This window comes from Nipponia nippon, unplaced genomic scaffold, assembly GCF_047370975.1.
Source record: "Nipponia nippon isolate SJK-2023a ecotype South Korea unplaced genomic scaffold, ASM4737097v1 scaffold_13, whole genome shotgun sequence".
Classification (NCBI taxonomy): Eukaryota; Metazoa; Chordata; class Aves; order Pelecaniformes; family Threskiornithidae; genus Nipponia; species Nipponia nippon.
In genome coordinates, this window is record NW_028262324.1 from 5456240 (window position 1) to 5483825 (window position 27586).

A 27586-nucleotide genomic window follows, 5' to 3' on the forward strand; every position below is an offset into this window, starting at 1 on the left:
GCTGCCTGTGTGCCTGGACACGCCACCATGGGCCGCCACCACCCGTGTGCAGACACAGCCCATGTCCAGATGCTGCCCGTGTGCAGACACACCGTCCCTGTCCAGGCACGGCCTGTGTCCGAGCACCACCTTTGTGCAGACACCACCCGTCTACAACAGCACCCGGTTGCAGACGTGTCACCTGTGTGCAGGCATGCCACCCTTGATCCAGATGCCACCCAAGTGCCTCAGCATGCCCCTCATGTATGGGGTCACTCGTGTCCAGGCATGACCTGTGTCAGCTGCCACCTGTGTTCAGGTATGACCTGTGTGCAGACACCATCTGTGTACAGACACCACCCGTGCGGTGATCCCACCTGTGTGCAGACACCACTTACGTGCCAATGTCAGCCGTGTGCAGATGCCAACCATGTGCCCAGACATGCCAACTGTATCCTCCTGGCATCGCACAGCTCAGCACAGAGGGGCCCTGGCCAAGCTCGGGGTGCTCACCTCCCCACGAGGGACCCAACGCAGCTCTTTCCAGCACAACAGCTCCTTTATTTTTGACAATGTCACCCTGCCTTTGACCATTTCATTTTCAGCACATGGATACAGGGAGAGGAATCGCTCAGCACAATGAGAACCGGGTTCACCCTGAAGACCTCAGTAGCGATACAGTTTCTAGACATAGCAATGGTTTTTGCTGTAAGTTTGGGGGAAAATGATTTTTTCCTGAAAGGGTAAAAAGAGCATAGAAGCATGGATTATGTTTATGTCATTTTCTCCCTCGTGCCATGATCTTGTAATTGAAAATTTGAACTGTACTTGCTAATCTCATCTGAATCAGTCATCTGCATATATTAGAAACAGCACAGACACCTTTTAATAGGAACAAGACTAATTTGCCACCCATATTTTGATTTCAAACCCCAGATATGATGATTGGTGGGGAAAACCAACCACTTGAAAATAAGACCAAAGGACACCTCAAGGCCCAGGTCAGAGTTCGAACCGACTGTGTATATGTTTAGATTTTAACTTGTTGTACTTGGTGATCAGATCCAGCTTACTGTGCCCAAGAGTCATTCTTTTCTCAGCCCCGTACGCGCTGTTCTTTTCCATCAGCATGTCCTCAGTGAGTTTATCATAGCAAGGAACTGCAGGCTTTTTATCTCGTTTTAGCTGGTTGTATGGGGATAGCAGGTCCAATTTTCCTTGTCCGGGACTTTGTCTTTTTTCCATCCCATAAAATGTGTTGTCATTTTCTGCTGTCAATTCCCTGGAGGTAGCAGCAGGCCCTTTCGGCTTCATGCTTGTCCCATTGCTACTAGCGCCCTCCAAAAGGGACTGCATTGTCTGCTCCTGTCTTAGTGGGGAGCAATGGCTGCTGTTAGCCTTATTGTCCCCTTGATAACTAGGTTTATTGGAGCTCAGGGCAGGGGAAGGCTCTGGCTGCAAGAATGTCCTTGCTGTCATGAGATTTGATTTGTGATACAAGGCTGAGGTGGATTTATTTGGAGGACTGTTTGGTGAGTCTGGTGGTTCTCCTTGCTGCTTCAGAGATGTGTCTTCCTTCCCCTTCTTATTATCAGAATCAGAACTTGAATCTTGCTTTTCCTGGTGTACATTACAGCTGGAATTTTTCAGAAAGGGAGACATTTTTATGCTTCTGATGCTTACATTGGAAAGGCTGCTGGAAGGGCTCGAGGTTTCAGCATCATTCCCCTGTAAGGGTTTTAAAAGGGAGTTGGCAACTTTTGAGGTATTCTGAGAAGAGGGGCACATTCCAGGATCTGGCACACAGAAGCTGGTCACTGCTCTGGACTCTGCATACAAGTACCGGAATTCCTTGTCAAACTCTGCAACAATTTGACCACGGAAGTGGGTCACCAGGCTGGTGTGGACCTGGCTGCAAAGCCAGGTGAAACTGTGAAAAAAGAAAAAAACCCACATGTAACATTAGTTCACAGAGTGCCAAGATACCTAGCATTTATTTTAACATTCGAGTGATGTATTGCTACCCAATTTATGTCATTAAAACTTTGTCTGAAGTATGCAAGTCAGATTACTTTTAGAGATGAAGGTACTCATTACATAATTACAAAAGAACAACCCTAAAATGGTCATTTAATTTCAGGTTGGTGATGTAATGAACTGTATGAAAATACAAACAATGAACAAGAAATATCAGCTGGTTTTCCTCAGCCTTAGGAAGGATGTAGAGCAGCAACTGGTCCCTGCCTAAAAAGCACAGCAGCATGTTTCAGGCCTTTTCTTCTCCAGCTTCCTCTTGCCAGCACTCTCTGCCTATAAGCAAGGAACCATTGTTTCCCATTCCCCATCCCGTCCGTGTGTTGGAGAGTACCAGCTAACCGTTTGTGGGCAGGCTTGTCAGTCTGTGCAGGGGGGTACTGCAGTGTGCGCAGTTTCTATCAAGCAGGCAGTGGCAAGGAGATCTCCAACTGTCTGGAGATGGTGTGGCTATGGGACAATGAGACACGAAGCATGGGGCACTGAAGGGCTCTTTCTGCCCAACTCTACTGCAGACTTTCTAGCTCAGATCTGGCTAGCACAGTACACTGCAACCATACCTTCCACAGAGGGCGAGGAGACTGTTTGGGGACATATCAAAGCATGCCTGGTCTCCTGCTCTCTTCCTTTGCCTTGGCAGGAGCTACGTTCTCATGTCCTTAACATCTGCAACGTGATGGACTTGAAGGAGATGCTTAGGCAAGCAAGAGGGTGAGGAATGGACATCTTGGGCGCTGCCTTGAGGAGCAGAGGTCTCCAGAGCCCCACAGGAATACCCCAGGTCAGGAAGGCTGACGATGTTTTTCATAAGTATTGCTGTGAGTTTCCCCAGACTCTTTCCATCTTTTCCTTGCTGTCCAGTTAAGAGATGCATGGTGTTAGAAGTTCATGAGTCCTTTGTTCAGCAAGTCCAGTCCCTGCTCTTGCAGTACAATGTCTTGGCATCTTTTCTGGGAGCTAGTTATGTTCCACCTTAAAATGAATTAGGTTTTGCCCCAGCTGGGGAAAAACTTTCACTAACTGTGATTCTGCATATTTTCCTTATCTGTTTAACCCTACCTGTTGTCTGTGCCAAAACTATAACTTAATTAGCTCTCCCCCCGTATATCTACAGATAGTAACCACATTTCTCCTCCCAACCTTCATTTTCCTAGATTAAACAGGGATGCTTCTCTTACAGATTAGGCTCCCCAGGCTCCTGGTCATTCCAGTCATCAGCTGCTGCTTTTATTCTTGCTATAGTCAACGGATTAGCAGACTAATTGTGTTAAATAAAACAGAGCCTTCACAGATGGAAGTACCAGCTTAGGACTGCATTATCAGCTGCTAAAGCAAGATACTGACTTAGACAAGAGCAGGATGAAATCACAAAAACTACAGGAGAGCAATCGGAATGGGAGATTCCAATTATTCTCAAGTAAATGTCATTTCAGGACAAGATACTGGCACTATGGTTTGGGATCTCATCAATGTTTACTTCACAAGATAGCTATTTGGGAACTTTTAGTAGGAAAACGAGCTCTTGGCTTGTTCCTGAGCAGTATGCAGTTGTTATGGTTCATAATGTTTGGAAGAAAGTAGTATACTTACATTCAGCATACACACCCCCCCAAAGAGCAACATAAAATGAAAAGGTCAATACTCTTCTGCTTAATATCAAAACAGGTAAATTAAGTAAAAATGAAGAAGTAGTAAAAGAGTGAAAAACCTTTGTGGGTGGCAGGAAGAGTATTCCATACTGGAGACTCAAAGCAAATGCATACAACTTCACAGAGAGACGTGAGAAAAAAAAAAAAACAAAACAAACAAACAGAAAACAGCTGGGATGGCTAAATGACAGAAGAGAAGCTATTAAGACCAGAAAGCCCATCTTTCAAAAAGGTTGGGTCACACATTGCAAAAGGCGTAAGAAATAATATTCAGCTCTCTGTGGGGCTAGCACATGGTCCATGTGTAATAGGAATGCTCAGATAATTCCTCTGCATCAGTGTTTATTGTACAGGAGCTTGGGGTGATCCCTGCCCAGAACCCACCTTTATACAGAACATAAGGGAGGATAAGTCTCATGTTGAAATCTCTGTGGAAGAGATTAGAAAACATATCAACAAAGCAGATAGTAACAAACTGGCAGGACCAGGTAACATTAACGCAAGAGTGCCAAAGGAATGCAAGGATGAAATAGCTCAACTGCTAACCAGGATGTGTTATCTCTCACTTGAAAGTGCCTTGGTTATCAGAAGAGTGGAAGGTTGCTAATGAGATAGAAATTTTTTAATGTTCCAGACCATTAAGTCTTATAACAGCACAGCACAAATTAGTAGATACTCTTCTAAAGAATACAATTAATGGCCACGTAGGTAAATATAAGAGGAAAGGTGGCTTTTGCAAAGGAAAGTTATCTCTCACAAAGCTGTGAGAGTTCTTTGAAGAAATCCAAGAGCCCAGACAGGGGAGATTTCGTATAGCCTGTACTGACATTGTCAAAGGCATCTATCCCAGGGGCACTGCCTGGCTCCCAGGAGTGCTGCATCTGCACTGCACAGTGCTTAGACATATCCCAACTCAGGACCTACTCCACTCACCCATACGTTTTTGTTCACTTGAACTCCTCAGAACCACAAATGCGCTCAGAGGGCTAGGCACCCTCTCCTCTGGAGGGGCAGTGCATCCCTTGCACTGCAAGCATTGTCCTGTGAACTGCAAAAGGACCCTGGTCAGCCAGGTGGAGGATAATGCCTGCCATCCCTGTTCACCCAGCCTGGCACCACTGTTGCCAGCAGACCTCGAAACAGAGCTGTGCAAGTGGTCATGTTTGCCCTCCTCATTCTGGCTAGGAGGTCTCATGTCTCAGACTCAAATGGTCCAGCAGGAACATCACAACAGCTACCCATCAAGGTCTCTGGCCTCACCTTAGCAGGAGGTAAACAACAGGTCTTGCTTAGGTTTCCCTTCCCTCCCCAAACGAAGTGACTTCCACCTTCTGTCTTCTCCCAGGACCCTCTGACCAAAGTACTGCCTCCCTACAGAAACGCACAAGATAGATACACCCAGCCATCTCCTCTCATAGAATCATAGAATATCCTGAGTTGGATGGGACCCACAAGGGTCATCGAGTCCAACTCCTGTCCCTGCATAGGACAACCCCAAAAATCACACCGTATGTCTGAGGGTGTTGTCCAAATGCTTCTTGAATATTGTCAGGCTTGGCACCATGACTACCTCCCGAGGGAGCCTGTTCCAGTGCTCCACCACCCTTTGGGTGAAGAACCTTTTCCTAATGTCCAACCTAAACCTCCCCCGGCATATCTTCCTGCCGTTCCCTCGGGTCCTATCATTGGTTGTCAGGGAGAAGAGATCAGCACCTGCCCCTCCTCCTTCCCTTGTGAGGAAGCTGTAGAACGAGATGAGGTCTCCCCTCAGTCTCCTCTTCTTCAGGCTGAACAGACCAAGTGACTTCAGCCACTCCTCATACGGCTTCCCCTCTAAACCCTTCACCATCTTTGTGGCTCTCCTCTGGACACTCTCTAGTAGCTTTGTATCCTTTTTGTACTGTGGCACCCAAAACTGCACACAGTACTCAAGATGAGGCCGCACCAGTGCCGTTCATCCACATGAACTGGCCTTTCCCCTGTAAGGGGAGCAGCCTCAGATCCAGCAATACACTCTCCTGGCCTTATGACTGTCCCTGCCACTGATGCCTCTTACAGCTCTTTCCCCAGTCCAAGCAATACTGTGTCCCAGATTCCCATGCCGATCCAATGGGGGTCTGCCCACTCTGAGTCACAACAGGACCTGGAAGGAATCATCCAAGTCCCCCCAGTGGCACAGCCCTCCTCCTTGCCATAGTATAGGTTTCCACGGTAGGACGATGTGGCCTTGCCAGCCATGGCTATTCCCATCACTACAAACTGATAAAGGTTTTTTCCTCCATGAATGGCATGGAGGAAATAGCCAGGGAATGATCATTCTTGGTCTTCTGGTATAAAAAATGAGGCACTGAATGAAGTTAACAGGTTACAAATTCAATACAGACAAGAAGAGGCACTTCCTTGCACAACACAACACACAGGCAAGCTGTGGAGCTCCTTACTGCAGGCCACTGTGGATGCCAAAAGTTCACGTGAGTTTCTAAAACTGGTAGGATTTTCCTGCCATTATTTTTTCCATAAAAAACTGCTGCACACAGAGATCCCTTATCCAGTTCTGAATCACCCTGGGGCACAACTTCCAGGAGTCTGGGAAAGGATCGCTGTAGGACAGGATCCCTTCCCTGCCTTGCTTTCAGACACTCCTGGAGCAGGAACCCTCCAGGAACCCGTGCAGCTCAGCCTTTGGCCAGGAGATGGAGATGCAACATCACCTCCCAGGAGGTGGGAGACACCTGCCTGTCCTGCCGCAGCATCCCCTGCCCTGGTGCTCTGGCTTGGGTCGAGCACGAGTGGCAAGAGCACCCTGCGGTATTTCAGCCGAAGTCCCAGTCTCAGTCTCAGCAGCATTTTTGACAACAGGATTAGTTCTTCTGCGTGCCTCTCTGTAAAACTGCAATACGGTAGGGTTGCAGCGGCCTTTCTACAGCTGTATTGTACAGGTGACTTGTAGTTCTTCATGCTCAGCTTCTCTGCTTCAGCTATTTCCAGCTGATGAGATACCAATTTGCAGCAGGTTTTTTGCTTCTTTCAGTAGTTTCTCGTACTCATTTTTGTTGCTTTTCTGTCACTTTGGCTGTCAGAGGCATTCTTTTCTTTCTGTATGCCAATACAAACTTCTGTGTATCATTTTTGCTCATTGCCAAATGTAGATACTACATAACACTCATTACTAGACCTTTCATTTCAAGTGACATTTTCTTTGATAAGATGACACTAATCTGATTTTATCGTAGTAAGCTCTTTAAGCTTGCTTCCAATGCACTTGAAATCATTTCCACTCCTCATTTTTCATCTTCATTTTGATTAAAAACAGTGCAATGTATTCAATTAATTTGGGCATCCCATCTCAGTTATCTCTTATTTCTTATTCATCCTTACAGCTGCATGCCTGAGGACTTCCTCCTCTTTGCTTTGGTGTGTCCCGCAAGGTTATACATAACTTATCTTCTGGCAATGCCCACTTTATTGCTGTACATATCAGCCTAGGGTTTCCTTGCTGACACACTATGCTTTCCATTCCTTATGCACTCACTTTCTGCTTAATTATACTTTCTTTCTTGAGGTGACTGTTCATCAAGTTATATCTGGAACTCACTCTTAAAAGCTCTTTCCTCTTGCTTGGGACATGGATACCTGAGAGTATGAGCACTTTTCTTTTAAAGAAATTCCAAGCCTCCTCCAGCTTCAAACTCATGTAGCTTTTTACCTGTCCATTGCCAAACACTTATGTACTTCGTTTTTAATTCCTCTATACTGAAGCCAGGTGCAGAGTTTTAGTAATCCTCTCAACTTTCTCCTCTCATTTTTCAGTTTCAGTTGTCATGTCGGCTTCAACCCCAAATCTTGAGTTTCTTTCACTACAATATAGCAAACAATGAGCTCCTTCCTCTCTGTGCCAGTGGCAGAACACATACCGATACTTTGACCATCTTCCATTTTGAGCTGAGAAATTTAATCTCCTCTAAGGCAACTCAAACAGCCATGTAACTCCCTTTCAGGCTGACAATACCACCTCTTTTCTCTAGTCCTAACCTGGCAAATGTTTACTCTAGTTTTCCTGTTCAAGATCCTGTTTAGCCCCATTTTTAGCCCCATTTGCCCTTAGGCTGCTCTCATCTGCTGCATTAGTAAATGTCTTCATATCCTTCACTCTGTTATGTTAAATATGTGCTCAAAGAAACATACTATTTTTTCTGGAGCCCAGGATAATATAAAATAACTAGATATACTTATGGGGTTCAATATGAAAATGTCAATATGTATACTACTCTTGTTGCATGCATGTAGTACTGCATATAGGGCTCATAGAAGAGAGAATCTGATGGCTAGAGATATAACTAGAAACTAAAAATGGATTTCAGGCATGATTTGAGCAAGCATTTGAGGAGAAAAGAGTCTCTTCTTACAGCTGAAGAATTAAAAGACACTTACTGAATACCTGAGTAGTCAAGGATAGAGCAGGAAAATACCCCTCTGCAAGAAAGGATGCAGAGAGACTAGACATCTGGGTTCACTGTCAACGTAGAAGGATGTATTGAAACTCTAGAGGGATCTAGCATCTTGGTTCTGGTGCTATCCTATATCTTCATGAGTAGCCTAAATAACAGAAGAGTGTACACTCATTAAATTCACAAATCATATCCAATGGAGAGGGACAGCACAGATATGAGTTTGAAAAAGGTTCTGAAAAAAATGGATGCGATTCAACAGGAAAATATTCAAAGAAAATACATTCCAGGCAGTCATGATCAGGTGCACAAACGCAGGCTGGAGAATGAGTAGGCAGCAGCTCTGGGGGTTAGGGTTAGTGTGTTTTTCTTAAGAAATGGCACATCTGTGGTGCCACAGTGTTGGGGAAAAAAAGAAAACATCCTGCGGGTGTATGAACTACATTGTGGTCTACAAGACCCTTCACATGACTTGAATCCCTTGAGGAACAGCAGATGTTAAGTCTGGAAAAGAGACAACTGACGGTCAGCGTGGTAACTGTCCCCAGGTTGTACAGACCAAGCTATGTGGAAGGTACTAAATTGTGTTGGTGTCCGTAGGAGACAGACAGCACACAGATGTAGTCCTCCATGATTCAATGCTCAGGCAGGATGACAGCAAAGAATGAACAGTGAGTTGCTCGCTGGGATGAAGGGTAGTAGAGACATTTACATCTAAGTTATGGAGCACTACAGAGAAGCCACTGGTCAATGTCTGTATAGGTCCCATTAACATCTGGGATGTTAACTGAGGATGAGTCTCAGGGTAAAATAAAAGCACCTAAGTAGGAAGCTAAAAAAGATCAGGATTTTATTGGTAGCCTTATAAAATGCTCCCTCTTCCATGCTTAGAATGGGATGGAGAAGTAAAAGAGCATTTCAGGACATGGTTAGGGAAATTATGTTAGGGAAAGGATGGTAGAATCATAAGGAAATGGAAAACTGTAGGAACATAATGACTCTATAAAGAAAGCTGGATTTCATCTTAACCTAAACGAAACCTGGCTGCTGCACCAAATAATGCAGAAGATATAGGGAGGCTTTGAATTAGAATCTGGAGCAAAGCTGTGATGTGTGGAAGACCACACAGTTTGAGATTGCCCACTTTACCTTAGGAATAAAAGCAAGAAAACTGTATTCTGATATAAGGACAGGATGGAAGTCAATGACACTTTGGTAAGAAAGTAGAATCGATGAAAAACATCTGAACAAATAAAACTGCATTTAGAAAAGTGCACAGTGATGAGCAACCAGATTGGATACAAATGTTTACATGCACACATAAATGTTATGAGCTAAAGAAACAGATAGATGTTGTGAAATACCTGAGCTGAACTGATGACTGACACAGGAGGCATCTCAGAAACTTACTGGGTAGAAGAAAATCAAGGAACAGTATAACTGCAAGGGTGGAAATTACACAGAAAGGACAAATAGAGGATATGTTGGCAGTGGCACAATACATGAAAAAAGAAAAGTCATATAAGGTAAATGATATATCAACAAATGAAATATATTCCTGTTGGATTAAAATTCCACTCCCAAATAGGAAAAACATAGTATTGGGGCTATACTGTGAACTTTCTGAGCAGAGTGCTGATGGTAAATATGCCATGCTAAGGAAGTGCTGAGAGGCTAAGAAGGCAGAAAGCAGATGAATAAAGGGAGATTCAGTTATACCCATGTTGAATGGGGGCCATTACTAGGAGAGCTGCAGAAACTGCATTTTAGACACTATAAATGACTGCTTTTTGGAGAAACTAACCAGAAAACCAACAAAAGGAGAAATAACATTACCAGTTCAGAAAGTTTCTTTGGAAAGGCCACTCGGCAAAAAAATAACCATGACGTACCCATATCAAATATTCTTTCAGGACTGAAATAATCCACAACAGTAATACTTAACTTAAAAGAGAAAGTGAGGAATGCTATTAAAAAGAAATTTAAAAGAGTAACTAAAAAGGTTACATGCTTGAGGCAGCATGAAGATTGTTTAAAGATGCTATATTAGAATCTCAGAGAAAATGTACCTATCAGAATAAAGACATTTTAAAACATCCAAAAAGTCACCATAGTTAAAAGGCGCATTAAAGGAAAACATGAAAGTAAACAGCCTTCAAAAACTGGAAGTCAGCAATTTTCCAATTATTGACCAGTGAATAACCTATAATTTAAAATTGAACATGGTAGCAGAGGAATGGAAAGTAGTAAATGTGAACTTCTTCATGAGCTCCTGGAAAACTACAAACCAGCCAGTCTTATTTCCATACTGAACAAACTGGTAGAAGCAAATAGAGAGTAAAATTATTAGATGCATAAATAGCTAACTATGAAGACTCAGCATATTTTTGTGGAAGGAAGCCATGCCTCAAAAGCCTCTTGCAGTTCAGGAGGCAGCAAGCACATAGATGCATATGATCTGCTTCATGTTGGATACTTGAATTTTGAAAGAGCTCTTGACACAGTCATTCAGCAAGGACTCTTAGAAAAATTAAGTGATCTTGGAGTACAAAGGAAGGTCTTCCCGAGGAGTAACAGTTGATTAAAGATGGGATACAAATGCTAGTAATACTTTTAATTTAGCCACTGGAATCCCACAAATATCGTGCTGGCATTGCTGCTGTTCAACATATTCAGAAAAGTCCTGACAAATGGTAGAAACAGTCCATGTCAGAGCTCATGACAAAATTATCATGGGTGGTCAAAAGAACACTGCATAATCAGAAGCTGCAAGAGGATCTCATGGTATGGGATGAATAAGTGACAAAATGTTAGACAAAATTCAATGTCAATAAATTCAAACTGTTGCAAAAACCCTGATGGTCTCTGTATATTGATGAGTTCTCAGATATTAACACTCAGGAAAGAGGTCAGAGTTCCCATGGACAGTTTAAAAAAATGATCATTTCAATGTTTAGCACTAGTCAAGGCAAACAACAGACTAGGAACTGCCAGAATGGGGACAGATGAAAAGACTGAAGTCGCCATTATACTATGATGCTAAAGTGCAGTGCATGGGGATATCTTGATCACTTCATGCAGTTCTGGTCAATTTGTCTCACAAAAGAAGACATTATGATTAAAGGTCTGGAATTTCTCCTGCATGAGAAATGACTGAACAGCCAAGGATACTTCAGCTGGAGAAGAGAGAATTCACATGAAGGATTATAATGGAGGAGGACAAAATCATGGATGCAGTCAAGAAAGTAAATAGGACACAGTGATTTACTGTGCCCAGGTTATGGGAATTTGGGGGCATCAAATATAATTATCTAGCAATAGGTCTAATGTAAATACAATGGATCACTTTCACACAAAACATAAATTAACCTGCATAACCTATTGCCAGAGGGTACTCTGGAGGCCAACCATGGTGGGAAAAAGTCTCCTGTGGCAAACTGAACATAAGGAAGCACATACAACATATAACCCTGGAGGTTCTGAAACCTCTGATCCTTGCACACAATATTGTTAAATTGTAAAGCCTGCCACTGGGTAAGAACACTCTTACCCTCTTTCCTGTATCGTCCCAAGACACCCTGGAACTTTGGCTTTACTCAGTAACTATTCTCATCCTTTGAATCTAGCTTTCCCATCTACAGGGAGAGTAATCTAAATATCTGCTATACTAGGTGTAGTACCAGACTGCAGTATACCCAGTAGCAGACTTCCTGATTTTCTCCTGTAGAAGTGTTTCTGACCACTGTTGAACAAATTCCACAAAGAGTGGATGCAGACTGTTTCTTTTAGTCCAGAACACCATGTGCTTACTGGGACAGCAGAGAACTGAATCTGTGTTTTAAGCTATACCCTGACTTTGAGCCAGGGAAATAAGAAGTTCCTCCAGCTGTGGAGTTCAATCCAGCTGACACATGCTCAGTTTTAGCCGTTCAAAAATGAGTGGTCTCAGTTATCTAATCCTCGCCCCCTGCAGCCAAGGGGGATGGATAGATGTTTCCAGGCAGGGATTCACTCCATTGTTCTTAGATACATGTCTTAGGATGGTCAAAATGCTGCCAGACACTGCTTTCCATATTGTTTATATAGAGACTCTACATAACCAGTTTCAACCGGGTACTTTTACTTTTCACTGTCAGAGTTTGATAAGGTGAGACCTCTACACTTGGAGGTGATGAAGTCAGAAGCAGAGGAGGAGGTGCAGCTTGGAGCTACAGCACTGACGAGGACACTGGTAGACTGAGGGTCCAGCACGTGGTGGCTGGGAGATGGAAAAGAGACAGAAAGGGAGAGGGAGAGCAGTGTTCAAGGAGACCTGGTGGAAGGAGAATAAAGTATTGCGAGGGCACCAAATTCACAGAAATATCAGAACAAGTCTGTCCTGGGGAGTTGCACTGTTTGTGAAGGATAATATGATGTGCAACACCATGAAAATACTGTGAGGAAGATCTGTAGGTGGAAAACTCAGAGTCTAGTAATAAAAATATAGTACAAGAACAGTACTCCTGATCCTCTGCTCAGAACAGCGATGGTGATCAGACAATGTTAACTGAGATTACAGAGGCTGCAAAGTTAGGACAGGTAGTAATAGTGGGAGATTTCATCCACTCATATACATAGTAGGTTAATGGTTCACTGGGATGAGCTGTGGAGAAAAACTTTTTGGAAGCAGTAAATGATTACTTGCCAGAATTAACTAGTCTAAATTGTTTGACCCACAAGAAAAGATGCTATTCAGGATGTGGTCTGGAATGAGGCATAAGACTTGTTTCCAGAGGTAGAAGTGGAAAAGCTCATTTGTAATAATACTCACAACTAAATTTTAACTCTGTAGTGGGAGAGAGCAATCTAAATAAATGCAGGACATGCATATTCAATTTCAAGAAAGGTAACTATGTAAAAATGCAGCAATTAGTCAAAAAGAGCTGAAAAGGAGAAGTCCAAAAAACCCAAGATGACTACGGCTTGTAGGTTGTTCAAAAATGCTGTACTGGCAGTTAAGAAACTGGTGGGTCCATTTGAGACCTATGGGTCAAAAGAGGCATTCAGTGTTGGCAAGACCATAGCAGAGAACCTCAATGAATTTTTTGCATCCGTTGCTGATGACACTGAGATGTGTTTCACTCCTGTGTACCAGGGCCACTGCTCTGCTGAGGACTGGCAAGTTTCCAATATGATCCCATCTACAGAGAGGGCTCTGGATGTAATCTTGAGGCCCACATACCACTGGAGCTGACCTCCACCCTGTCTGCTGTGAAGAACAAGATTACCAATGGCATGGAGAAGTACAGCCTCTTGGAAAAAAGTCAACAGGGCTACTGTAATGGCAAGCCCTGCCTCACAGACCTGCTGGAGTTTGGTGAGGAAGCCAGTGAGCACATGGATAAAAGGACCAGTCAGCTACATATTTTTGGGTTTTCAAACAGCCTTTGACAAGGTTTGACACCAAAGCCTTTTAAGAAACTAAATTGTCATGGGCACGGAAGAAAGGTTGTATTATGGACCGAGAGCTGGTGAAAGCATAGGACACAAAGGGTAGGGCTTAATGGTCATTTTTCAGCATGGGTAAGAGTCAGCAGTGAGGCCCCAGAGACTGATGCTGGGACTGGTTTTCATTCTATGGGTGACATCAGCCATGGAGGGGTGCAGTGAAATCCCCAGGTTTGCAGAGTATCCTCAATTCCTTCAGGTGGTGAAGGTGAGGAAATCCAGAAGGACCTCACAGAACTGAGCAAGTGGACAAATATGTGGCAGATGAACTTCAGTGTAGGAAAATGTGGTGTACCCATAGGGAAAAATGATCTGTATCAGGCCTGTATGATGCTGAACCTGGAACAGCTCAGGAAGGAGCTCAGAATCATCGTCAGCAGTCCACTGAAATCATCAGCTCAGTGTGCAATGGCAGCTAAAAAATTCAATGAAGGTTGGCTATTGTCAGCAAGGGTGATAATAACAAAGCAGAGGACATTTTGACCCTTTATAACACCTTGGTGCAGCATGCAGTTCTCTGCATCTCAAGAAGGAGATAGTGAGGTTAGAGCGGGTGCAGAGAAAGATAATTAAAATGACTGAGGGATGCAGCAGCTGCCGTATGAGGAGAGACTGAAAAGGCCGAGGTCTTTACTTTAGATAAGGGCAGAGAGGGTGTGTAAGATGGAGGCTTGGAAAATTGTGAAAGCAGTGACTTCGCTGAATGTAGGACAGCTATTTTACCAATCTGCAGCACTAGAACTAGGAGCACTTCATGAAACTAGTAGGAGATTGGTTTAGAACAGACAATGAGTCAGGGCAAATTCATGGATGATAGGTACAGAACAGGTACAGAAGGGAATAAGTAGGGACATATGCAACGATTGCACGTGCTGTGGGAGGACAATGGGGATGGATCACAGAGAGCAGTTTGGGCTGCTCTCCATAAACAGCATCAGCTGGAGGCAGAATCGAGGCTAGGTGGAGCATCATCTGATCTGGTAGAACATTTTTTACATTTTTAAGAAATGAAGCGATACTCAGAGAGAGAGGTGTCCAGGAATTGTCAGTGTTGGCAGACAAGTAGTTAATGCTATCTGAAAGGTAAACAGCAAGGTAAGAGCAAGAGGATAGAGTAGAAGAAGGTAAAGTACCAAAATGAAACCTGTCATTTATAAGGGGAAATGAAGAGGAAAAACAGTGTATCATTATCATGGAGAAAAAAAATTAGAGCTACATTATTCAGTATTTTGGTAATTAATATTTTCTCAGTGTCAACCGTCTTTGTCACAGTAGTTGCTACTTTTTCTTACCTGTATGTACCAGCAAGAACTTGGTCACAATCAATCAGCATAAACTTCTCCAGAATCTGGCCTGCAAATTTCTTGCCTGCTTTGCTGTAATATGTGTCTCCACTCAGGCATCTTATGCGCATGTTCTGAAACCAAAGAAAGCAAATTTGGTAAGGGGACATGTATTGAACTAAACTGAAATGTTCCCTTATGCATCATTGACGGACTCCCTCAAGCAGGAGTTCTGCTCCCAGAGGTAGAATGCAGCAAGACGTTAAGTATTTCTTGGCTTCTACGTACCAAATATTTTGTCACACTGCCTGCTTCTATAAGATAAAAATACCAGCAAATATTAACAAGTTGCACTTAGGTACAAATGCTGGTTTGAAAAAAAATTTGGAGAATCCTATGAGCCTACAGATCATTTCTGAAGTATGTAAGACTATACAATTTCTTCCAGATTATTGATAATATTCAACTAACCACACTAGCTGATGGCTCTGCATTTAAACTAAATTTTGACCCATAACAACTAGCCAGTTTCTAATCAATCGAATGTGCTGTTCTGATTTTATACAGTGACAGGCTTCTTAAAACCAAAATATCGCTCAATAAAAGAGATTTACAGAAAGGTATGTCTACATTTTTTAATTGCTTTTTATCGGTATATTTAAAACTGATATTAAAATTTTCAGCTGCTGTACTCAAGTGAAACAGACCTGATCCTCATCTGTTTTAAAGACTGCAAAGATTCTTCAGCCTGCGAAACTGACTGCCCAGTACAAAATGGGAAATTTTGGCTCTCAGTATCCGTAAGGAGCCTTTTTTGTGTGGTTCTTGCCCATAATAAAAGTTATTTGCACTTCAGTTGGGGAAGGCAGAAGAGAACAGTCACTGGAAAGATTTCCTGGCCTGGTCTATATGATACAGTGCCAAACAAAACATCTCGTTTGTAAATAAAATTCCCTAAGGCTGCACCTACGCTGGCCAGCCAGCTCATCCCTTACTGCCCCTCCAGGCCAGCTCCCCTGCCGCCTGCAGTGGCTTTGGCACACCAGGAGCTGTCACAAACTGTGACCACCTGCGTTTGGCGCGGCAGATCCCTTTGTGGGCAGCTCATTCCTGCCTAGCATCAGCCCCGCAAAAGATGAAGACCCACGGCAGCTGGTACACACCGCCAGGGCCATTTTGCCTCTTGGCAGAGGTGGGTGCTCCTGGTGGAGGTGGCAGCCTCCCCTCCGCCATGCAGCAGATTTCAGTCTGGCCAGACACAGCAGTTTGTAACAGCCAGTGCTGCAGACAAAAGACAAGCACGTATAGTTGTGATTTGCCTACAGATGTTCTCCACAGGGTGCAGGCCCATGTCCCTGCCACCCCTTCAGGAGCTGTTCCTGGGCATCGCTGCACCCTCTTCTCCCCCTCCCGGGCAGGTTGAGCATGCGTGGGCTCCCCAGGCCGCCTGTACACAGCCAGGGACCGGCTCGCCCAGTCTCAGGCCTCACGTGAGGTTCACGATGTGGAAGTTGTGCCTTGGGGGTGAGGAACAGGAGGCAGTCACCTTGCGGCAGGTGACTCCATTCCTGACGGCTTTCCTCTTCCGTCAGAGGCCCTGTGGGCAGGAGGTGGGCTTCCTGGAAACATCTGCTGGGGAGCTCATCGCAGCAGGGTGGGAAAGGCTTGACTCTCACATCATGCTGAGGAAGTCTCCCTGCCCACCCAAGGAACACCATGGCCTTCAGGGCTTCATAATAGCAGCAGCTCTCCAGACTGGGGTCCATCTGACCCAACAGTCCATCTCTCGCAGTGGGCAATGGCAGCTGGGGAAGAGCAGGCAGGCGGCTATCATTTATGATGCTGCCCCCTAATATTGCTGCTGACTGTTTTCTGCTCAGGGGATTTCCTAAGCCTCTTGTGGTTTGTCTGAGTGGGACCCCCCCCCCCCTCCCCCCCTCCCCCGGACCTCTTCTCTAAGTACTTGTCCAGTCTTATCTTGAGTTCATGGAAACTTGTAGCAGGGAGAGAGCTGAAGCTTCACAATCTTTGCACTGCGGCTCCCACTTGTTGCCTTCTTGTGTCCCTGAACATGTCCTCATCTGTCACCTATGAGAAGGGAGAAACTTTTTCCCCATAAGGACAGTTATGCATTGGAACAAGTTACCCAGAGAGGTTATGCAGTCTCCATGCTTGGAGATTTTCAAGACTAGACCAGGTAAAGCCCTGAGCAACTATGTCTGACCTCACAGGTGATGCTGCTTTGAGCAGGAGGTTGGACTTGATGACTTCCTGAGGTCCCTGCCAACTTCCATTAATCTGTGATACTCTGAAATGCCACCACAAGTTGCTGATATAGAGCAAGATACGCTGGATGCTTGGGGAGGTGTTCACCTAATCCTGTTGCCAATCAACACAGGGATTTTTTTTCTTCCAGTGCTGAGGTTTTACTCATACTAGTTCTCACTGGGAGGAGCTTCCTCTTCCCCCGCCCCAGGAAGTTAAAACCACTTCAACCAAGGGATATCCCATAGATTTGGCGCCATGGTATTTCTTCATGCCCTCTATCCTTTCCAAGGCTGGGTGAGTTTCTGATATCTGGCTCATTTTTTCCATCCTCTTCTTCTTGGCAATCCAGACCCTGAATTGCCCAAACAAGATGAGAATCCTGCAGTCTTGCAGGAAAGCCATACTGCCAGTTACCACTCTCACTCAATTTAGACAGTAGATTTAGATTCAGCAGATGGCCATTTCAAAAAATCCAACAGTTAAGTCTTCTGCTGCGACCGCTGCCAACGCTCAATGCACCACTGTGGGATTTGCTGATGTTCAGCACTAGGATTTGACACCAGCGGGCTCACACAATGTTCTTAGAAGTAAGATGCTGGGAAGGCAATTGCCCCAAATTCCCCGTTAAACCCCAAATTGTCACCAATTATTCCAAATGGAGATTTACCATCATATCCTGTCACAACTCAGAGCCAGAAATAAAATATGTACACTCATTCCACTTAGATGTGAATATCAAGCATGTATGTTAATGTACTGCTTGAGATGCATCAGCTTAAGAAGCACTTCACATTGAGACCTGCTGATGAGTCACTGAATGGGGGAGGCAAGTGTTAATTAGCCATTCAAGCACAAGACATGACATCAGGCCTAACAAAGAGACGTAGACATCTCCATGGATGTAAACTCATTCTAATTTTAATTAAAAACAATGGCCAGGCTCTTGGATAAGAAGCAAATAAAACAAATTTTGGAGAGATGGAATTTATCTGGATCCACGACGTAAGTTCAGTGATGCAGTTGTTTATGAAAGCAAACATGCTTCAGCATGAAGCAGTTTTCCCTAACAGTTGCCATCTCAAGAGGCAGGATGAAATGGGTTTGGCTTGTGAGAAGCAAGAAAGGTTGGAGCATCACCAACATGGGGGAAGAAGGAGGCCTCTCTAAATTAATCTCTCTGTAGACAGGTTAAAAATGAGGGGAAATGAAGACATTTGTAACTGCATCTTTTTTGAATGCTGTAAAACATTATTTTTGCATTTTCCCTAGCCCGTTTTTTAGTTAAGAATGGTTTTGAGGTATCTGGATAACTTCCAAGCATTCCCCACCAAGATGAAGGGAAAACCTATGAAATTGGTGGCTGGAAGAGAATCAGTCCTCCAGGGAATCCTGTGCACCCAGTGAAGGAGCACAGCCAGGACTGCTGGCCTTGCAGGACTAACAAATGACAATAAGAAACCAAGTTCCATTGATAGGTGGTAGCCAGAAAGGCTGTATGGGGAGCAGCAAGACACTGGGGTGCATTTCTGAGTCTGCAAGTTCCCAAGAGAGCTTGTCCCACTGACACATTAATTTTTATTGTCTGCCTGCTCTGGGCACCACACACCATTGCTGATGGGCACCCCACTGAGTGGTGAATCAGGCTCTTCCAAATCCCTCATGAACCCACAACTGAATCGCAAAGCCTAAAAGCAGATCTTAACATGAGATTTTTAACATGTGGTTTTACATTGACGCAGTGCAGCAGGGCTAGGAGGAAATGGTAGGTTTTGCATCAGGACATCTGAAAGGACTCACTGCTTCCCTTCCCCACCCAGCTATTGCACTACAGCAGCTCTGGCCAGAGTCTAAACTGAGCTCAGGGCTCTGAACTATGAGCAATTTAAGTATTGCAGTTGTATGTCCTAGAGCAGGGGCTGAGAGGGGACAAGGAAAGGAGATGATACAGGTCCACATGAACGTAAGTTTTCTGGTCTACCTCTGTCTGCCTACCTGCACCAGCCCAGTAAAGCGTTCAGTAATGCACTGCATCTTACTGGCCTTGACTTCACGCTTCTTGTGTGTGTAACTGAAATGAGGACCACAAAACATCAAGATATGGGACTAGGAGGCTCCTCCACTCCGTCCCCTGTGCTTCCAGACAGATACCAATTTCCTAGACCAAACAGCCGTGGTCTCTTAGCCTGGGACAGTGGGAGAAGGGATAAGTCCTAGGGACCAGGCAGAGGGAACAGAACAAAGGGTATGTGGTTTTTATCGATTCCAAGACCTGTTTATCATATCCAGTGTGTGACTGAAAACTTACTGGGAAGTCGTCCTGAGTAAGAGCCATTTTATTGCACATTTCCACAAAATGCTTCAAGTACTCTTCATCCAGGATCAGGTAAACAGGGACGTGCCGTCTGCTTGAGGCCTCCAGCAGGTCACACAGGATTTCCATGTCTGTAAACAGATCCATCACAATTGCTATCACCTAGCCAGGAGAAAAGAGGTGGTGGGGGGAAAAAAACCAAGAGACTGTTAAAATCTTATGCCCAAGTGAATTGTGCTTTAAACTATGAATTAAGTATTCAAACCTCCTCAGTTACTGAGCATCTGTGGCCACATGAATGGAGATTGCTTCTGGACCTTTGTGTTTAACAGCCCTGACCCCACCATGGCAGATAAAATCACTTTTAGTAACTATGAAGACATTCCCCATCCAGCTACCTCCTGTCTCATCTGTCATTCACAGAAAGAAATAGCTGAAAGGGTAATGCATGTGCACAAACTCTGAATATCATTGATGCAACAAATATGTATTGCCTTAAGCAAATATACCAGAAATACAGCATATAAACAGAAGAGCTGAGACTCACCAAAATCATTATTCAATCGGTATGAGTGACTCCATAGATGACTAGCATATTAATATAAAGAAGTATCATTTTTTCAGGAAGGATGCACTGCCAGGTAAGGGAGAAGGTATTTTGATCAAGTATGTACATGTCCTTGTTCCAAGATTACATCCTAGGGGCGACTAGACAAAATTGTAGAATAATGCGTGTGGGAAAGATCCCTTCCCTTTACCTGCTGGCAGCACTCCTGCTCGTGCAGCCCAGGATGCAAGTGATAGTTATGAAACCTAACAGTAGGAAGAAGGAATAACACTAACATTATTAAAAAAAAAAAAAAAGACCTGAAGAAAATCTATCTCAATAAACTGAAGACTTGCAAGATAAGGTCTCCAAGGGAGGTGTTTTAAAAAGGAAAAGAATTTTAAAGAGAACTGCCAGTTCTTTAAAGAATGAGACTGAAGAAGGCCATGGCCACCCATCCCACTGTGGAGATGGGAGGGGAGGCAGCAGACCATCTTGGCTAAATGAATTCTCCAGAAACTGGAAGGAAAATACAGAAAATGGAAGGTAGGTCATGACAAGTACCTACTACAAGTGAGTTGACCCAGAACTAGAAAATTCAAAGTACAGTATGACCTAGAACTAGAACAATGGATCAAGGGAAATCAACCATAAATAGATTAAGATGTAACTGGAGAAGCTGTTCCACTGTTCCTCACAGAGTGAGGCTGCCAGCAGACAACACGAAGGCGGACATTATTTGGATCAGGAAGGGACTTCTGGGATCTATTGGCCATCACCATTAGTGACAGGAATCAGGGAGACATCTTGGAGAAGGAAGGAACAGGCAGGAGAGCACTTGCTGAGCTGGATGATTTGTCAGAGCTGACGCACTTCACCTGAGGGTGCTTGCAGAGCAGTCTGGTGACTTAGACCTTGAACCATTAACAGTTAACACTGAGAAATCATGGAAGATGGCAACACACTAGGGGACTGAAAAAGGTAAAGTAGTGAAGGATTTACCGACAGGTCAGCTTCATTTCAAAAGGTGAAAAAATAATGGAACTACTGACCAAGTACTTTTGTCACAGTCTACCATATCTTAGCAGTAAATAAGGTAACTGTTTGGTACTTGTAAGTTGTGTGCATAACTCTGATTTTGAGTTTCTGCACCTAGTAGAGGATGCCCAAATAAAGATGACCCAAAAAGCACTGAGTTTTGGAGTAAAGCTCCAATGGCCTACTTTAGCCTGCTACTCAATGTTCATGCCCTGTACTACACCTTGCACACAAAATGCATAACAGAGTTTGTTCTGCTGCTCATCATGCACCCCATGAGGAGGAAGGTATCCTGTTTTCAAACACATCCTCTGCCTACGTTAGAGCATGGCCATGAATGCAATTCTCCTTAGTCCACCCTATGGAGCAGACCATGTAGGGTGAGCCACTTCTGCTCAGCTGCTCCTCTTCAAACAAAGAGTTAAATGCAGAGGACAGCAGTGAGATTGACTTTTACGTGTGCAGTGGTTCAAGCTTTGAATAGGAACAGGTTGAATCACGTTCATGGGTCTGACCTGGAACAGCTTCAGAAAAGAGTAGAGGACCTCCAAGTATCACTGTCCTTGGATGTGGGGACAGGCTCATGTCTCTCCTCCAGACTGGCACGCTGGCCCCAGATCGCCCACTGCCCAGTAACTCTTCTGCTCTGTTTTCATTAATAAGCTGCCTCTTTCCAGGCTCATACTCATAGCCTAGGTCCTGAGTGGAGGCAGCTGCCATGGGCAGAGAGGGGCCCCATTGGCTTCTCCATGTTCTCCTGCCCAGTCTTTTGCTTGGCAAGCTGGCCCCTCTCAGCCCTGCTCTGCCTGCACACACCATAGAGAGACCCTCTGCACCAGAGCCGTGGCAGAGGAGGGCAGCAATGCCAAAAGGTTGCTTTCTGCTCCCTTGGGGATTTATCCCTTTTGCAGATGGACAAGATTTCTTGGCTCTATCTGATTTGTCCCCAAAGACCATTTCTGTGATGATGCCTTACACACTGTCATTGGTCTTCAACATCTTGCAGAAGACCCCAGGCCTGGGCCACCACAGCATGGTTTGGGGAAGAACCTTCCTGGAGGCTGGCGTGATCCCAGGCATCCACGTGGGACACAAGGCAGCTGTCATCAAGAGCTAAAAAATCATTGCTACTGTCCAGGCCAAAATCACATCTCCCCCCTCTCACCCTGACCCTGGGAGGTACAGGCTTCAGAGCCTGACTCTGAAGGGCACCTCTTTGGTAGCCCTTGTCAGTGTTGTCTTCCCAGAAGTCTTACAAGGCACTAGCAAACTCTTTTCCCCTCCTGAAATGCACCCATCTGGCATGGACAGCAAAGTCAGCCCTGGAAGAGCTCTGAAAGCAGTAAGAAGCATCTTCCAGTTTCCAAATTAATGTTGCTTCTGGGCTATCAGCATTAGGTACTGCTGAGACCCACACAGAAAAGCAGGACTTCACCATGTCTTCCCACACTGGCCTTCAGCCAAAGACCAAAGGCAATTTAGCAAAATGACTTTGATGGGCCACCCATCCTCTAATGATGAAGCACCAAGAAAAAACTATAGCCGAAACCTTGTATAGGGCCTCAGGCAAGTCCCTCTGAGCCATACTTGCCTCACGATATTTCAGCTCATCTCAAACTTAGGTCTGAGGCAGGCTTGGCCCTGGCGACAATCTAAACGTGGCTTGGGAAGTCAATATGATGGAGCCAAGAGAGACCGATGCTCCTTTGTCCCCAGACCCCACGTGCTCAGAGGCACTGCTTGCGCCTAGCGTGCACAGAAGGCCCACGCCATCTTGCTTTTCTCTACCCGTGCTCACAGGGTTTAGCAGAGTTTGGGGCTGTTGCTTGCCCAAAACAGCACTGCCAGTCTGCAGTGCTTGCTGTGAGAGGGATGGGGCTGAGCAGGCAGCAGCAGGGCTGCACATGGCACCACATGTGGCACCCAGTGCCCTGGGCTGGATGCAGCTGGCTGCCAGGCAGGCCTGCATCTCCTGGCAGCCTGATGGCGGGGCTCTGGCGTCAGCATGGGAGAAAGTGCCCCAGGCAGCGGGACGCCAGCTTGTGCAAGCTGGGTGGAGCCCTGCGTGATAGTCAGACTCATGTTTTCCAAAGTGGGTCTTCACTTAGCATGAGGAGGTGGAACAGGCTATGGCTCTATTCATGGCCTCCACACGTGCGATCCCTTCACAGGAGGGATTTGGGTAGAGTTGCTCCTGGTGGTGCTGGCAAGCACCCACAGCTGATGTCAGGCAAGACGGCTGGCAGCCCCATGTGCACTGCAGTTTGCAGCGAGGAGCATTGCAGTGGGGAGAGAGGGGAGGTTGTGCCCTGCCACAGCCTTGCGTGGTGGAGATGCAGGCACCCATGGTGGGGCTGCTCATTCTAAGCATGGGTGCCACAGGGCAACCGTAAGGGCCACTCAGATCACCATATCCTCTTGGGAAACAAAGCAGGCAGCTCTTATAATAACATCAGCTCAACCCCAAAGCCAAGAAGTTTTGGGGGAAGACAATCTTGGAAGTCTTCCCCTTGAAGCTTCCTAAGAATGTATTGTCACAAAAGCGAGGTCTAAAGCCTCAAAGATGATTTCCAACAGCTCTATAAAGCAGTGGAAGTTAGGTACCCAAGTACCATCTCCAATTCAGGCTCCTGACAACTCATGTCTTGCATTTAAAAGCCTTGGGCATTTAAGTAAATCTGGCCTTACAAACCTAAGCAACGTATGTCCAGTGCCTCCAGCCCCCTAGGTTTCAGTGGTGGGAGCTGCAAGGCTGGGGCTGGCTCAGAGCATCCCTGTTCCTCACCATGCTCATCACAGTCTCCAAGCCCATGGCGCAGCCTCGGCGGGTCAGGACATTGCAAAGACACAGCTGCCCCACAGGCTCTAGAAAATTCACACCTTGACATTGCAGGGTTAAATCATCACATTTCTAAATCCACTTCTGGAAACTCACAATTCAGCAGTTACTGCAGTCATCACTTTGGGAATTACAGCACTTACCAGCACCCCACTGGGGTTGCCATCTGTCTGGTTTCTAACCAGCACAGCTGGTTTTACTGGTATTTGCCAATAGCAGTGTGGTTTTGGTCATTACTGTAGTGTTGCCATTTGAAGTGATTATTGCTTCTCTGTGGGACCATCAGGGGCCATTCTACCATCGCACATAAATGCATATGTGCAGCTAGTGTCAGAGTTGTACAAGAGGGACAAAAGAAGCAGCATGGACAGTTCAAAATAGATTGGAGCTCATCCAACAAAAGTAAAATTGTAATAGCATTATCAAATGAAGGCTAAGGTGTGTCTGTGTTGCATCTTCTTATGTCTGCAAAGAGAAAAGCTCAAATCTGAAAATACATCTTCAAAGACAGCTGGTTAAATACAGCAAAGTAGAAAGACAAACCGCACCAGTAAAAGGTACCAATAAAACAAATGCCCTTTTTGCTGATTTGTCAGTACAAATACGCTGTTGCAAAATATGTCAGCTGATGTTGTTCTGTATGACTGTACAGGAGAAAACAGCAAACAACATTTCAAGACACACGCCTTCCTGTCTACAGGACCCAGGAAAAGCATTCAGGGATCTCAACATCTTTCCCACACCCCACCAGCACTGTATCCCCCTTCTACGTTAGCTGTAAGCACACAGGAGGAGAAACACTAAAGGAGGGATATACGATGAGAGCTTAAAGTCTAGCGGAGAAAATATTTGAAGTGCAGAAACAGCAGTGGAAAAGCAAAAAAGCAAGCTGTTCTCCGCACAGTTGCTACTGGCACTTCAAGCAAAAGATGTTTTTACCTCTGGTTGCTCTTTTGTCATTAAGACATACAGGTAACATCCTTTTGGATGGTTTGATGAGCAGAATGACTCAGTAACTACTTGAAGATGTGTAACTGGGGTTGTGAATGAGCTGGACCTGCCGCCAATCATATTGTTAATTATGGGAAGCACTGGCCAGAGCTGCTAACCTAGAAGCCAGTAAAACACCAGTAATAAACCAATAAGATGGTTGAAAACTCATTCTCACATTTCACGCAACAGTCAAAAACACTGTGTGAAAATCCCCAGCTTGAACATAAAGGGCTGAAGACTGTCACTGCTTTTTCAAACCAAACAAAAAAAGTAAAAAGCTCAAAATGTACTTAAAGTACAATAAAGCACCTACTGCCTGGGTAACTTCCCTGCAGCAATAGAGCAGTTCCTGTGAACTGAGAAAAGGGCAAGATGTTTTTCATGTGGTTTAAAGGATCATAATATCATCAGAGATCCAGGACACGTGCTGTGACAAGGGGACATTTCTTGGTAGTCATTTACTTTGTGCATTCTGCCATGATGATGTCTTAATCCCCATTGCTGAAAAGGGTGCAGTAGGTGTCACAGAACTTTTCAGATCATTTAAGATATCATAAATCAGCTGCCTGCAAGGACAAACAAAGCTTTTTGTCACTTACTTCCTGGACAAAACTTCCCGTATTTGCCTACAAAGGTGCAACAGAAGTTCAGGCATTAGGCAATGGCTGCTTACAACTCAGCAGTAGCTTACATGGCAAAACGGTCTTCTTTTGGACAAAAGAAAAAAAAGATCCCCATTTATCTCATATCACACCCAAATTTCAATGATATGTGGTTCTTTGATGATGTTATGATGCTGCACAGCAATCGGAGCTGCAGCATGGCCACGGTTTCATCTGCTGGGGACAACAGAACTTTGCTCAACTCTGCAGATGGTGACAGAAGATAACACTTCAGCTCAGTCTGCCTGGAAACAGCTTGTGTTCTTGACACAGCTGAAGTCCAGGCTTAACAGTTCTTTATCTACAACTTTCTGCACTAGGCAGTAATGAATTTAAGGAGTGACTGTAAAGTTAAATAAGAAACTACTGGAGTGATAAGAGAAATTGCCTAGAAGCTGACTGATTAAAGGTGAACTTTACACTAAAAGCTTACTCAATATTGCCACACTATTGAAATGAAAGACCACAAAAGAAAATTAACATGGAACAGATGAAAAGAACCATAAAGAGGACAAAGACACTAGAAGCTGAAAATGTGTCTGAGATACGGTAGTCTGAGCTCCTGCTCAGACTACTCACACAGTATAGTGGCAAAGTAAAAAGAAACAAGGAGGAGCATAATCTAGTGAGTAAATTCACACCAGGATTGTGCTTGGTAGGCAAGTATTGTAGTTGTCCATTTTTTATTACATCCAAGGGTTGGCAATCTCTGCAGAAACCGTGTGATGGGGCAAAATGGGTTGATCTTACTCATCCTCAGAGAGGCACAGACATCAAGTCTAGAAGATATGATGATGTATTCTAACCTACTTCAAACCACAGGCAGGGATTTTCAGTCCCACAAGTTTACTCAGGTCGTATGTTCTCCCACAGCAACTCAGCAGTGGTATCCTCTTGTCCTTCTTGACATGATGTCCAGGGGTCAAGAAAAGCCCTGGCCATGCAAACTCCCTGGCAGAGGGCAAAAGGGCTGGCTGGTGCACACTTGCTGGCTGAGGACAGCTAAGCGTTAACGCTGCACACCCTGCCACTCACTTGCTCCAGGCTTTGGTACCGTGCTCTGCATACCCGCAAATATAGACACAGAGTGCCTTAAAGGGCACTGTCTGTATGACATGAAATCCCAGGCAGAAAGAAATTACAGGAAAGGAAAGGAGCAGGAACAGTTACAGATCTGCTAGAGAAAAAGCAATCACATCATGCCAGAGATCACCTAGAGAGCAGCAACAGCTTGGAGCGTGTGGTGTACAGTTGTGGGATCAGCCACCAGGACTCGGGTGCTGCGGCACAAAACCCCACCCAAGGGACACAGCTTACATACCGTCCGTGCCCGGCTGATCAGAGACCGGAGCAAATCCTTAATGCTGTTAGCTTTGTTTCTTTGGAAAATCACAGTGGCTTGAGTCTGGCCAGACACTGTGAGGAGTGGCGTCCCTGGCCACCCCAGCTCCAGCTCTGGAGGGTACACATCAGACATGAGCGGAAAGTAGGTGCCAGACGTTAGTTCAGAGTTGAGGGAGGACCTGTCTCCAGCATCTGCATCACCCAGGTCAGCCTCTTTGTCTTTCATTGCATTTGGATCTGGAAAGCTTTGGTTTCTCTGATGGCTCATATATTCCATGTCCAGGGTGGAAAGAAAAGGCAGCTCCCGTTCCTCAGTGATGGCACTCAGGTAGCCGCGTTCCCCCTGCTCAAGAAAGGCGTCTATGGCAAGCCTGGCTGTTTCACTGTGCTGGAGCACCAGTGGGGTAGGTTCCCTCCACCACGGCTTCTTCAGCTGCTCTAGGCGGCTCTTCAGTGGCCCAGACACCGCTTGCTGGCCCCCATAGCCACGGTGGAACTGGGGTCTCACCTCTACTGCTAGGTAGTTGAACATGACTGGAACGGGTGATGGTAAGAAGTGCCTCTCCAGCTGCATTAGTCCTCTGCCCGACTCCAGATCTTTTCTGGCCCTCTTGCACTCCTGAGCTCCTCCCAACAGGTTCTTTCAGGACTCAGCATGAGCTCCACTCATCCGCTTGGGAGTTAATCACCAGGTACAGCCTCCC

At 45.1% G+C, this 27586-nt stretch overlaps 1 protein-coding gene across 1 annotated transcript; it reads right to left on the reverse strand.

The window, feature by feature from the left end:
• Positions 1-702: 702 nt before the first annotated feature.
• Positions 703-27456, reverse strand: SACK1C (scaffolding CK1 anchoring protein C). Its single transcript, XM_009473259.2, has 4 exons — positions 26860-27456; positions 19454-19621; positions 14890-15014; positions 703-1909 (listed from the first exon to the last, which is right to left on the reverse strand). The coding sequence occupies exons 1-4, from the start codon at positions 27454-27456 to the stop codon at positions 982-984; spliced, it is 1818 nt and encodes a 605-aa protein (XP_009471534.1). The 3' UTR covers positions 703-981.
• Positions 27457-27586: the final 130 nt, after the last annotated feature.